The 13,917-nt window shown below is 44.4% G+C and overlaps 1 protein-coding gene across 4 annotated transcripts in view; it reads left to right on the forward strand.

Annotated features, from left to right (window-relative positions):
* Positions 1 to 2,318: 2,318 nt before the first annotated feature.
* Positions 2,319 to 13,917, forward strand: part of FNBP1L (formin binding protein 1 like) — a 100,305-nt gene continuing 88,706 nt past the window's right edge. For 3 of the 4 annotated variants that reach the window (XM_014569049.3, XM_075936555.1, XM_075936556.1), the window contains exon 1: positions 2,319 to 2,375. In XM_014569049.3, coding sequence (XP_014424535.1) covers positions 2,334 to 2,375 — 42 coding nt within the window. In that variant the 5' untranslated portion in view covers positions 2,319 to 2,333. Of the gene's footprint in view, positions 2,376 to 2,728; positions 2,908 to 13,917 lie in introns of those variants that run through there. The other variant, XM_075936557.1, reaches the window with a different exon arrangement.

A 13,917-nucleotide genomic window follows, 5' to 3' on the forward strand; every position in this document is an offset into this window, starting at 1 on the left:
ACGCGGCGCTGGCAGGAGGCTCCGACCTGCGGGCTGTACTCTCAGTTGCCTGCCGTGAGCTGCAATTCAAGGGACGTCAGCAGCTGAGGAAGGAGAAACGGGCCTGGTCACAGGGCGGCTGGCGGCAGCGCAGGGTTTTAGTTTTGCTTTCAGGGGCTGCTGTTGGAGCCTCTTAGTTTGGAAAAGAGAAGATTGAGGGGGGACATGATAGCAATTTTCAGGTATCTAAAAGGGTGTCATGAGGAGGACAGAGAAAACTTGTTCATTTTGGCCTCTGAGGATAGAACAAGAAGCAATGGGCTTAAACTGCAGCAAGGGAGGTTTAGGTTGGACATATATTGCCCTAATTCTGCCTGCATGTAACATAACATCTGGCATAACACTAACATAAATCTGCACATGTATACGGGGCTAGATCCATTTCCTGCTGTAAAGTCATTGATTTAAACAAATTACTCTAGGAATGAATTTGGCCCATAATCTTTATCATGGCAGCTGTGTAAAGACATATGTTTCATTCAAGATCATCCATTTATTATTTTGATAATTCCTTGCTTTACTGAAAAAAAGTTGATGGAATTCATAGGGGCTTTATTAAAACTTAATTATGCCCCTATTAAAACAAGACAACTAAGCACATTACCTAAAAGGTCACTTGCAAATGGAGAAAAAAAATTCACCCCTCTTTGCTTCATCTCTATTGTATACAGTATTTGAGAGCATTTATGAGTCCGACTGTCTGTTCAAGAACTCCTCCTAAACAGTAAGAGGTAGGACCACTAAATTTGATATACTGCTTCCTCCTATCATAACTTAAAGTAAGGTAAGGGTTAGTTGTGCCTTTTTTCCTGTATAGTTTTCTGAGAAGCAATCACCAGGCAAGTGAAAGGGGCTGGCTGGGGATGTGTCCCTTTTCCCCCATCCAGGATTGTCCCAGTCCTGAGACTCCCACTCCCCCAGGTACCCTTTAGAGAGGAAGCCCCTCTCATTTATATGGACGATGACTGGCTGTTCCCTTTTTTCAGGGAGCAAGGGGAAAGTGCACAGTTAGCTGCACATCTCACTCTGGCTGCAGGGAAGCAGACAAACTTGGATCTACCCCAGCCAGGGAATACATGCCTCTTCCCTGGCTGAGTCTGCTGGAGATGCAGTGGCCATGGTGAGAGAAGGCAAAAACTCCTTGCGCAAAAAGAAACCACAGAAAATATGCTAACGATGTTGTGACTTATTGCTGTGTGTAGACAAAGCCTACGAATGACAAGAAAGCTAGCAGGTTGCCACTACAGAAATATACCGAGGAAGTGAAACCTAACAAAGGGAATTGACTTTTATTATGATAGTTTAAAATTTCATTTTCTGTTAACACCTTTTAAACCTTCAACGGGCAACCTAGGCTAGTGTGTCGGTTGCATGAGTGGCCCTCCTTCATATCAGTGAGCCCACAAGATTGTCGTAACCAAGGATCGTTTTGCTAACTGCTAGTGTACCCAGAATTTGCAGCATGTGCTGATTGAACAGTAGCAGTAGTCAGATTGGATGCAGAGGGAGCGCACAGCTCTCCAGGTCAGTGTTGTGTGCAATCAGCATGCACCTCCCTTTTTTACATGCATGTCAATTCAGTAATATGTGGATGGAAAGCAGCAGAATCTGACAGCTCTGTGCTCGGACAATGGTAAACAAAATGTCTCAGGGGCTGCACATAGAACTCTGATGGGCCATAGGTTGCCTACCACTGTTTTAAACATTTCCTTTAAAATATTTAAGTTAATAGATGTTAGCAGAAAAGTTCTAAGCAATCATAATGAAGTCCCTTTTTACACATTTCCTTTAATTAACAATAGAGGAAGCATCCAATTCCCATCTGAGTCATTCTCATCAACCAGGAAAAAAAAAAGGAAAACAAACCTCAGGTTTCTAAGGTGAAAAACAAGCAGAAAGAGAGTTGAAGGACTTTTCAGACTCTATTTATGCATAAATATAGTAAGATGGTCAAAAAAAACCCCACCAGATTTCTCCTCTTTTCAGGTCTTCTTTAGCATCACAATAGTATCTCTCAAAAGCCAAGCATTATTCCCGGTATTTCTGATTGGCTGGAAAATAATCCTTTCGGATAGAATGGCCCAGGCAATATTGATTTAGGGAGGCTGAACGTTTTGCAGCCCACTCAGGGGAATTGTGTGGCCTGTAGTGGGCTTGCAGAGATTTAATGGGACCATCTTGAGCAGGTAGCATACAGCCCGCTTGTAAGGAGTCTCTGAAATGACACAATGACGGCCATCCTTGCTGGAAGAACGAATATGCTCTAACGCCTGCGCTGCTGTATTACTTACTGAATGAGGAGTAATTTCCCAGTCCTAGTTCAATGCTCAGCCGCAGTAAGTTTCTGCAAGGCTCGCACTTAATCTCCTTTCTTTGCACGTTGCTTTGTCTATTCCGCCTTGAGCTTGCTCTGGCCCCCTGGGAGCCGCGGCGCTCAGCCCCTGGAGACGGAGTCTTCTCTTCCCCGAGGGGGCATTGCCCCCTCCCCGAGAGACCCCCGGGAAAGGCTCCTTTCCCACCCCCAGGTCCCCCTGCCCCGGCTCGGCAGGACGGCCCCCCCACCCCCCGGAAGGAGCGCTGGGGTGAGGCTCCGCCACGGGTGCTCGACGGGAGGCGGTAGCGCTGCCCCGACCTTGTCCCCGGGCCTCCCTAGGGAGCGGCGGCCTCTCCCCTCCCCCGCAGCCGGGCCCGCCCTCTCCCAGCCTCCTCCGCGGCGCCCCCACCCCTCGTTCCCAGCCCGGCTGAGCCGCCGCCGCAGCCCCGCTCGCCGCCGTCTCTCCCCTGCCCCGGCCGCGTAGAGACCCCGGCCCCTTCCCGGCAGCCAGCGCCGCCCGAGGAGCCGCCATGAGCTGGGGCGCGGAGCTGTGGGTGAGTCGCGGCTGGCGCCTCATTGTGTCTGCGATTCCCCCGCGCCGCGTCTGCCGGGGACCTCCCGGGGGAGCGGGGCCGCGGCTGGCGCGCTTTGTTCGGCTGCGAGGGGCGGCACAGGCGGCCCGTTGGGCACCCGCCCCTGCAGCCGGAGCCAGGCGCTTGGGGTCGGGGGCCTGGGCCGAAAGGGTGGTGGGCAGAGGGGAGGGGGTGTCGGGATGGGTGGGCGGGGGAGATCCGGGTGGGGGATTGGGGTGGATGAGCGGGGGGGAGGGGGAAGCTTGTCTGCACTGTGAAGACTGAGGAGTGGGGTTGGGATAGCAGCGAGCATGAGGGGTGGGGGCTAGATGCTGGGATGGGACTTGGGTCTGTTCTGGGCAATGGGGCGTGTGGGGATGGCGATTGATGGGGCTCTAGGAGAGTGCTGCATCCGAATTGCTAGTGCCTGTTGCTACAGCCGCTAGGCAGTGTAAGGAGGGACAGCTGGGAGGAGGTGGCATTGGGGTTGCCTTTAGAACAGTCTTGTGAGCCGCAACAGTAATATATATATAAAAAAAACAAGGGGGGGGGGATTGAGTGAATGAGGAACGGAGTGAAACGGATTTTCCATTTTGTTCAGTCCCTTTTCATGTGAGTCAGCAGTGCTTGGTATCCTGTGTGAGGGGATTCAGAGACTGCTGAAGTGCTAGGGGTGGGCTAGCAATAGATAGCAGAGAGGTGTGACAGTGAAGAAGAGAGATTAATGACAGTAGTGTAAGTGAAGTCGGAGCCTTTGTGTCTTTAGGCACCTGAGCAGTGCCATTGGATTTGGAGACTACTCACATCTGTAAAGCTACTCTTACCTGTTTTGTTGGTTCAGACACATAATTAAACAGGGCATTGAAAAGAGAGAACTATAGCAATATGTGCCTATTGATGGCATATAATTGTCAGAACATCTGTGTTTTTGAAAAAAGGACAGTTCCACAAGCAAATAATTTTGATGTGTATCATCTTACTGTGTGCAATGGTTCTATAATAATGGCTTAAAATATTACAGCATAATACTGATTATAGGGATGTTACTTTCCCATGATATTTCATATATGAAGCGTGTATGGCTGTAAATCAGGCAGTATCCTCTCCTATGTGCACACGTTGCATCTTTGTTGTAAAAATTTCCACTCGTGTATTACTATAAAGCAGTTTAATTCTGCTAATGGTAGTTATAGAGGGCTGCTACTGTCACTGGTAACCACTAGTATTTTAATACCATAATGTCTAACCCAGTTCAGGATGAATCAACATGCTATGTTACATTTTCTACACTAGCGTGCCTAACATTGTTACCACAAATGGAACAGTTGTGGTTGCAATGGTGGGAAATTTTGGAAAAAATTCCTGCTGTCTTATAAGAGTTTAGGTCTCCAATTTTAAATGCCTCCTGTCATATGTAGAACTGGCTATTATAATGATGATTATTATATGCTGATTTATTTATTTGAGAGAGAGGGTGGAATGAACAGACACATTTTCTGGTAAGAACATTTTATTGGAAAAATAAATGTTAGATCTTTATAGTTTGAAGTCTAGTCAGTAGTGCTTCATTTTGCTCCCTCGTCTGCTAGTTGTCTGTTTTTCTAAATGGAATACAAGAGACTTGTTGGGATGTTAATTGTTTGAGAGGTATCAGACTGAAAACTATTTGAAGCATAGTTGTACAAGCTCTTAGCACAATGAGGTACCATTATTCAAGACAAGGGCTGTTAAGCAATTTTCTTCCACCATTTGATCTGAGGAAGTAGGTCTGGCCCACGAAAGCTCATCACCTAATAAACCATCTTGTTAGTCTTTAAAGTGCTACATAGTTCTGTATTTTGTTAATGATAATACAGGTTGAACCTTCCTAAATTGGGAGTCTGGTCCAGCAACCTCAGTTGTCCGGGAGGACCACAGATGTCTCTGGTAGGGATGTTAAATTTAGATTAATTAACTAATCAAACAGTGAATGGGATTTCCATCAACTGTTTGATTAGTCTATAAGGTGCCTCAGCCTTGGAACTGTAGCAAGGGCCCTCCTGGGTTCTTTCTATAGTTGAAAAGCGGAAGCCCTGCAGGGAGCACAGGGCCAGAGTGCTCCTTGCAGGGCCTCAACTGTTGAAATGTACAAGAGCCCATTTTCAAAACCAGAATCACAGCAGAAGTGGCACGAGTGAAGACTGCTTAAGTCCCCACTTGCACTGTTTCCCATTGTGCCTCTATTCTGATAGAGGCAGCAAGTGGGTGGGGTGGGGAGGAACGCGACTAGTTGCTTACATATCTTGTCCCTGGACAAAGAGCCGTAGGCCAGGAGGCAGTGGGTTGGTGTCTAGGAGCCTATGGCAGCCAAGGACTGATGGGAGCCCTCGGAAGCCAGCTGGGCCGGAGGCAGGTGTGCTGGTTGGGCTGGAAGTGGAGCCTGCAGCAGGAAGGATCAGCGTATTGGGGGGCTAGTGGCAGGGAACCTCCCCTGGTCCAGCAAATTCCCTTATTCGGGACCAGTCAGGTCCTGATGTGTTGGATGAAGGAAGTTCAACCTGTACGAATGATAAATAATACTAATATTGATTCATTGCCTACTAATAGTAAGCTAACAGTGTTGCTGCAATGCCTTCACAAACTAAAGCAAAAAGCAGAAGTGACATTTTTTATAATTTTTTAACAATAGCAATTTACATATTAAATTTGTATTAACAACACAATAACTAAATTGAATTCATACCTGTGCAGAAAATAAAATTAATATGTTTAGGTAAGGTTATAGGTTAATATTTTCAGCTTTTTGGTACTTTGGAAAATAGGGTGTATGTGTTATGAGGACACTGAATTTTCTTATGTATACTAGGGATGTTAACTAGCGATTAATTTAGTAGTTGAGTTGTCGAAGGAATTTCCATCGACTACTCAGCTAGTCGATATGCACTTCTGCGTTCTGCCTTTGAAATGTACAAGAAACCCAGTGGGGGCTCTTGTGCATTTCAAAATTGGAATGTTGCATGGAGCCTAGGGTCAGCGGGAAATCCTGCTCACTCCGGACTCCACCTAGACGCTTCTGCATTTCAAATTGTACATTTCAAAGCTGGCATGCTGTATGGAGTCCAGGGTCAGTAGGGAAATCCCCAGCTGACCCCAGGCTCCATGCGACATTTCAAAGTGGCAATGCTGCTTGGAGCCCGGGATCAGCTGGGGACTTCCCAGCTGACCCTGGGCTCTGTGCAGGTCTGAAATACCCTCTTTTTCCCCCCTCTTGCTGCCTCTATCTGATAGAGGCAGTGGGAGGAGACAGGGAGTGACGAATCAACTATCGTTTTGAGTACAGGCAGTCCCCAGGTTACGTACAAGATAGGGACTATAGGTTTGTTCTTAAGTTGAATCTGTATGTAAGTCGGAACTGGCGTCCAGATTCAGCCGCTGCTGAAACTGATCAGTTTCAACAGCGGCTGAATCTGGACGCCAGTTCTGACTTACATACAGATTCAACTTAAGAACCCCAGGCTCCGCGGCTTTGCTCTGCTTTGCTCCCCGTCCCCCTGGTCTGTAGACCAGGGGGACGGGGAGCAAAGCCGCGGAGCACGCGGGCAGCGGACAGCCCAGACGCATCTGGGCTGTCTGCTGCCCGAGGTTCCGCCGCTTTGCTTCCTCTCCCTGGTCTGCTGGAGACCAGGGAGAGGGAGGGCCCCGTTCGTAACTGCGGATCCGACGTAAGTTGGATCCGCGTAACTCGGGGACTGCCTGTATCTGATAAGCATTTACTTCTGGGATAGTCAACTAGTCCTTAATATAAACACCAAGTAATTGCATGGTATTTTACGAAGCCAAGCTCTAGTTAACTTTTTCTTTGTGTATTTTGGCAATTTCTCAAGCAGATGAAAGATGGATCTTGAATTTGCACTTTTTTGAATTACAAGCATTTTGGATACAGGAGACAGGCAAATCAGTTGAAAGTAAGGAAGTAAATGGGTAACTGATTACTCAGTAAGCATCACTCAATAAGGGTAATGCTTACTAAGTAACTGGTTAACTGGTGCCCAGGCTGGTTGGAGCAGCCACCACCTACAAGTATGGTGGGGTGGGCCCTACCCAGCCGGTGTAGCCTCCATGGGCAGGGGGCTGCTCCAGTGGTCCCCCACCTGTGGCACAACTCAGGAAGCCAGTTAATTGGTCAAACATACAGTTTAACCAGTTAACATTTTAAATGGGATCTCTAGTTAAAAGATAAACTGATATAGCCAAGGAAACTTAGTTATACCAGTTACCTATTAAGTGATATTTTGCAATCCATTGCTAATATGCATTAATTTAAAAAATATTCTCAAGCTTTTTAAGCTGCAAAATTCATATACAGTAGACTGGAGTCTTGATTATCTGACCTAAACGGGACCGGAGGATGCTTGGACAGAGGAAATGTCAGATAATACGGAATACTAATAAAAAACATGGGTACAAATACGTATAAATGTATTTATTTATCAATTTATGACTAATTCTAACAAAAAATAAAATAAAATATTTCAACAAACATAAATAGAATTTATAACACTTTTATGAATATAAAAAAGTTTAAATTAAGAAAGGAGTGATTTGGAGTTGTTTTTGGACAATCTTACTTTTATTGGCATCATCAAACAAAAGCACGACTGCACTTGTGCGTGGCTGTTGTACATGCTGCATTCTTATTCGTCAGTTCGTCATGTTGGCAGGCAGCATGTGACGGCAGGCGACACATTGGATAAAACAGAATGTCGGATAAGTGAAGGTTGGATAATTGAGACTCTACTGTAATTATTTGTTTTAGCTACAATGACAAAACATGAGATAGAGTAAGGCTCTTATTAATACAGAGCTTCATTATTAAATGGTGCAAGTTCTATGGATTCTGTTTTCAAAAATTCTGAATAATATATATAAAACAGACTGTTTTCTTTCTGTGTGACTACCAAAGCAATGTTTTGTGTTCCTTCTGCTGATTGCAGTCTGTCATCTATTCTTTAAACTGTTCTGATATCAGTCGATAGGCAATTAAAGATGTTTGCCATAAGACAAAACATAACGTATCATATAAAAAACAGCCACTTCAATGTAGGCTAAAAAGTTTAGAAAACAAATCAATATTTGTTGAGCATCAGAGGGGAAGCTTTGAACAATTTATGGTATATTTTTATATTTACTTTAATCTGCTGCCTTATTTAATTACTTGATTATTAACGTATGGGGGTCCAAAACCTATACAGTCACAGAATATGCACCTTTGCCAGGTACACAATAGCTTTTTTCTATAAAAATCTTTCCATTGTTCCTTACACCACTGCAGGTCCAGTAGTCACTGGTAGTGATAACAGTGAGTGCTAGTCTAAATAGGATGCTTGCTGTTTCTAGTGTTTCATCTATTCTGTTTTATAGACTGGCTTTGCACTGGTTTAGCTGAAACAGTATTGAAAGTTCATGTGGCTGCCTGGAGTCTTGCCTTTGTTAGTACTTACACCAGGTTAACAATGGGAAATTTTCAGAAATAGTGGTGGTGTTGTACATGAGCTAAAGGTTATTCACATCTTATTCACCAACTAGATTACTATACCTTCTGGCTTCTGGAAAGTGGCTTCTCTTCTCAAATCCTGATACTACTTTTGGTTACTTAAGAATAGTGGTGGGCAAGAAGAGATGATGAACTGGAGATAAGCAATAAGGAACTAAACAAAACAAAAGCAAATCATCACACCGTATGTTCATATTGTGTTTATTTGATCTATAATTGTGTAATCCCTAGTATTAAACAGCATAAATTGTAGGGATGTAAAATCCTGTTTAATTGGGTAACCGACTGGACTGGAGCACTCCAGTTTGCGGCAGGTCGGCGAGGCTGGAGCAGCACCATGCCTGCAGCAGATGGGGAGCTGCTCCAGCACCCACTGATTAATCAGAACTGGTAAGTTACTGGTTAGCCAGTGAACCTTTCATATCTCTAATACATTGTAGTTACAGTTGTTTTAAAAATAGTCTTCATAGTTTCTAGCTATATCAGGCATGCTACACTGGAAGTTTTTTTTTTTGTTGGCATAGTTTAATGTGTGTGAGTGGGAGTGTGGGGGCTTGCCAACAAAGCATTTGATAAGCACAACACACTCAAAAGTTTGTTTCAACCAAATACGTATGTCTTGGGTGGGCTAAAATATGCTGCTCGACTTTGTACCAAAATGTGTGTATATTGGCTGAATAGAATACTCCCTGTTGTGTGTTAGCACTTACGTATATGCGTATATTTTTCTTTCTTGACAGCATTCCTTTAAAATAACGGGAACTAAAAATAATAAGGTTTGTTAGTTTAAGATGACACATTTGTAGAATTGCTTTCTTTTACATTTTTTTATGTTGCATAAAAAAGTGCTCCATCTCCATTATGTCTGTGTTGTATCTTGTTACAAGTTTCTGATCCATTTTTAAGTGTATTAGTCCCTGGATAGCTGCATTTTCACTTGTATATTTGCTTCTACATTCACCCTTCCAGCATATTCTTAGCCTACATGTCTTAACAAATTTTATAATATTATTTGTCATTCTATCTTGGATACACTGTCTGATGGTTAGATCAGGGAGGTCTTGGGTTCTATTCCCAGCTTCTCTCGCTGTCACTATTTATGTCCTTGTGTGAATTATTCTGGCCTTCAGTTTTCCTATATGTAAAATATCACTCATATCTAATTCACATAAGAAAATTAATATTTGTGAAACCATCTGAGATCCTTTCACAAAAGATATCCTGCAATGAAAAGGTATTATATACTGAATATTTTATTGTATGTGAGGAAATGTTTTTTTATTAAAGTAAATGTATATTTTTGGAGACTTAGCTAAATTTTAAATGTATGCATTGTGTATGCAGTGAGATAGATCATGCTCAGTTCAGTAGCTGTTAAAGGGTTACACATTTAGGCTTCATATTTGGAAAGATGTAAGCATATTCTTAACTTTACTCACTGATTTCAATGGGACTATCCATAATGTGTAAAGTTAAGCATGTGCATAAGTCTTTCCAGATCTGGAGCTTTAAGGTATAAATGTTAGGTATAGTTTTACTTTCATCCTCAAGCATGGCTTGCTTTGAGTTTCATGGCTGCTGGGTACATTTATCCAAGAAGAATAAGGAGAGGTGATAGCAAAAACAGTTAATAATGAACTAAAATATTTGGAAATAGTAGAATCTGATTTGTTAAATGAATATGCATCATGAGTCAAAACTACTGAAAATACTTAGACCTTATTTTATATTGAATGTTTTAGCATCCTTTTGTGCATATGGAGTTCTCCTCCTCTGTGACTTACAAAAGCATATGTTACATATTTTAAAATTTTTATTGTATTTTAATTTTCTTCTTTTAGTTGTTTTCTAATAAGCTACATGTGAAATAATTTTCCATGTACCCACTTCAGTTCTAATCACTCAGTGAGCTCCAGAGACAGAAGAATTTCCAATAAAGTCCTTGGACCTTTTTTGAATGGGCATAACAGTCTGCCTACATGGAACATAGTTAAGTCCTCTGTAAGCTACATTCCTGCACAGCTGTTTTCTGAGCCCTGGTCAGAGGTTCAAAGCTCCTGCGCAGGCAGGAAGCTCAGATGACTGGCGTGGGGTGGGGCATCTCTAAGCAGCAGCTAACTGAGGTAGCTGCCTGCTTGAACTAAGGAACTCCCAGAGCAGGTAAGCAAAAGATAAGGAGAGAATAAGTGGTGGGGTGGGGGCTTGAAGAGCGAGTGAGTAATTAATTGGCTTGGAGGGGAAATCAGATGGGAGGGGAGTTTGGAGAGTCTCATGTGTGAGGAGAGAGAGTGAGGCAGAAACCTGTCAGTCTCCTCCACCCTCCTGGGCTGGGAAGGGAGATAAGGGACTGACTGCATGGGATAGGTGGGAGAAAGAAGGGGTGGGTAGGTGCTGGCATTGGGGTAAGGTGAAGGTAGTTTGTGCTGTGTCCTGGGGTGAGGTGGGAGTGGTGTGGATAATTTGTTTGTGCTGGTCTTGTACTGACTCCCAGCAAGACTGCTTGTGCCTGCTAGTCTGAGAAGCAGGATTTAATCCCGGCCCCAAGGTAGGCTGAGGGGGAGCAGATTGCATAGGAGTAGGTGGGGGGAAGGGAAGTGGATGCTGGCATCCATGCAGTAAGGTGGAGGCGGGGGCAATTTGTTTGGGGTATCTTCCTGATTCACTTGCTGCAGTCCTCTGTCTGTTTGGGTTGGGGAGGAAGCAGACTTCATGGTGTGTGTGAGCATGCCAGACCATTTCTATGATTACATTTCAAACAAAGTTTGTATAGGCGTTAATGGCTTAAGGTAAGAGAGAAAAAGATTCTTTTAACAGAAGTTTTTGAAGTGTTGCAGATATCTAAAACTCTAGTCTTAATGATTTTTTAAAATATTGTGTTACTAATTAATAACAGCAGGAGCTGTGGGGAAGCGGAGTGCACCACCTGGTGTACTTCACTTCCCCACAGCTCCTGCTGCTGGGGAGAATATAAGCGGATTCAGCCACTGCCACCGTGCAGCACAAGGCCACCCCCCAAGGTAATCCTCAAAGCTGCATGCTCGGAGGATGGGGACAAGGAGGAGAGAGCAGAACAACAGTGGGAAGGAGCAGGGCTGGGACTGTAATGAACAAACCCCCCTCTCTCCTCCAGCTAACCAACAGTTCAGGGCCGGATTGAACAGTTTGAGACCCCATTGAGACCGCAGGCTGGAAATATGAGACCCCTGGTCTAGATAACACTTAGTCCTGCCATGAGTGTAGGGGACTGGAATAGATGACCTCTTAAGGTACCTTCCAGCCTTATGATTCTATAAGATGTTTAATCTCTCAGTGCTTCAGTTAGTGATTTGTTGGCACCAGTGCTTTTAGTCGTTAAAACTGTTGTCGTTTGGGTAGTGTTCTGAGTGAACAAATGCTTTAATGACGCAAGTGCCAGTGTAGACATAGTCATACTCTCTGCTGACCCAGTAATGAAAACTTCAGAAGAAAAATTCGTGCTGAACATTCCACATGTCCAGTTCTTACTCCAACAGCATTTTGTGTGTGTTAGAAATAATATTTGTCTGTGTCTTTCCAGCAGTTGTCTCATTCACAAGCATCTGACTCTTTCTGCTACTGTTTCTGGGAAGAATGAGTAATTGGTCGTAAGATTTTTCATCAGTTTGAGTTGGCAAAAATATTGCCAGAGATGTTCAACTAAGGGATTTTCTGTTATCAGTTGACTAAATACGTGCATATTTTTGTGTATCATTTTCTGAATCTTGCTTGATTCCTCCCTCTGCCCCCCCCCATTTGAAACACTTTTAGTCACTTAATATCTGTTAGAATTACATCTGTTCCTGATTTTATTTATGAAGCTTCTTCATAGAGGGTACGTCTAAACTACATGGCTTCATCGACGGAGCCATGTAGATTAGTTTACTCAACAAAGGGAAAGGAAGCGGCGATTTAAATAATTGCCGCTTCATTTAAATCAAAATGGCCATCACACTGTGCCGATCAGCCATTTGTCGGCACAGCATGGCAGTCTAGACGGGGATCTGTCGACCCCAGAACACTTCGTCAGCAGGTCCTGTAAGCCTCGTTTCATTTCCCTTCGTCGTCCCGCCTCATCTACATGGCTCCGTCGATGGAGCCATGTAGTCTAGACACACCCAGGGATGTGAACATGTACCTGTGTACATGGTACCCTCACAGTTACATGTAACTCCCCTGCCTCCACTTCCTCTGATACCTGCTGTATCAGAAGCAGCAGCGCCGGGAGTGGGAGGCAGGTGGGAGCTGGTACGTTCCTACAGAGCCACTGCATCTCCATGCTGCTGCTTCCCACAAAGGCAGCAGGGCAGGTGAGCACCAGCTCCCACAGAGCTGTCTACCCTTTGCGCTGCTGCCTCTGATATGGAGGCAGCAGCGCTGGGGTGGGAGGATAGGCGGGAGCCAGTACTGCTGGCTCCCCACTGAAATTTTCAGTGGTTACACAGTTACAAAAAATAAATGCATTTTAACATTCCTACTTCATTTGTGTATGGATTTGGAAATCTGGCTGATTTTCAAGGAAGTCCAAATAACCATACATAAGATGTTACAAATCCTAGAGTGCCATGGAATGCTAACATTGGAAAAAATGTCTTTACCTTCCCTGCCAGAGTCTGTATTCAAAATTCTGAGAACTGGCTATATTAATGGATTGTAAATGCTACTACTTTCAGTTTGATTTTCTGAGTGAGAAGAGCAATAGGTTGTCTCAGATTACAAGGCCTCCTGCCTCAGTGATATAGAGTATTTCTTCAGAGAGAATGATGAAGAGGATTTTTTTTGTCAAAATGCTGTCTGGGACATGATTCTTTTGGAGGTGCAAATTTCATCACAGCTGCGGGAAGGAAAAAGTGGACATAGGCAAGTCTGTTATCAGGCTTTTAATAGCTATGTTTAGAGATTGTCTTCCTCCCCAGTGAATAACTGTGTAGTGGGCTGCTGAAAATTACCTAAAAATGTTTGAAAAACAGAAAATGAAATTGATTGTGGAGTCTTCACTAGGGATGTAAGGGAGTATTCAAGTCAACTATTCACTTCCCCCCTCCTTGCAGCATCTGTATTGGGGGGGAGGCAGGGAGGCTGCTCTGGCAGCAGACCCAGTCCGCAGGGGCTCGAGGACTGAACAGGTCTGGCTCAGTCCTGGCACGTGCAGGTCCGGGACTGCCGCGGCTCTGCAGCAGTTGGAAATTAGCTGAACCAAGCCAACAATGTTTATTCCCTGGATTTGGGTGGCGTGGGTAGGGTGCAGAGAGAGGGTGCCCGTGAAATAAGCGCAGGCTCAGTATGAATCACACAGCGAGGGGGCTTACAGGCCCTGTGCTATATGTGTGTGTCTGCGAACCCCAAGCTAGCCACGGGTGGCATGAAGGGAGCCACACAAGGCAGGTTTAGACCCAGCCCCCTGGCTAGGGCATTTACTTGCTTGTCATCTCTCCCTCTGCTTC

This window comes from Pelodiscus sinensis, chromosome 9 (assembly GCF_049634645.1).
Source record: "Pelodiscus sinensis isolate JC-2024 chromosome 9, ASM4963464v1, whole genome shotgun sequence".
Taxonomy (NCBI): Eukaryota; Metazoa; Chordata; order Testudines; family Trionychidae; genus Pelodiscus; species Pelodiscus sinensis.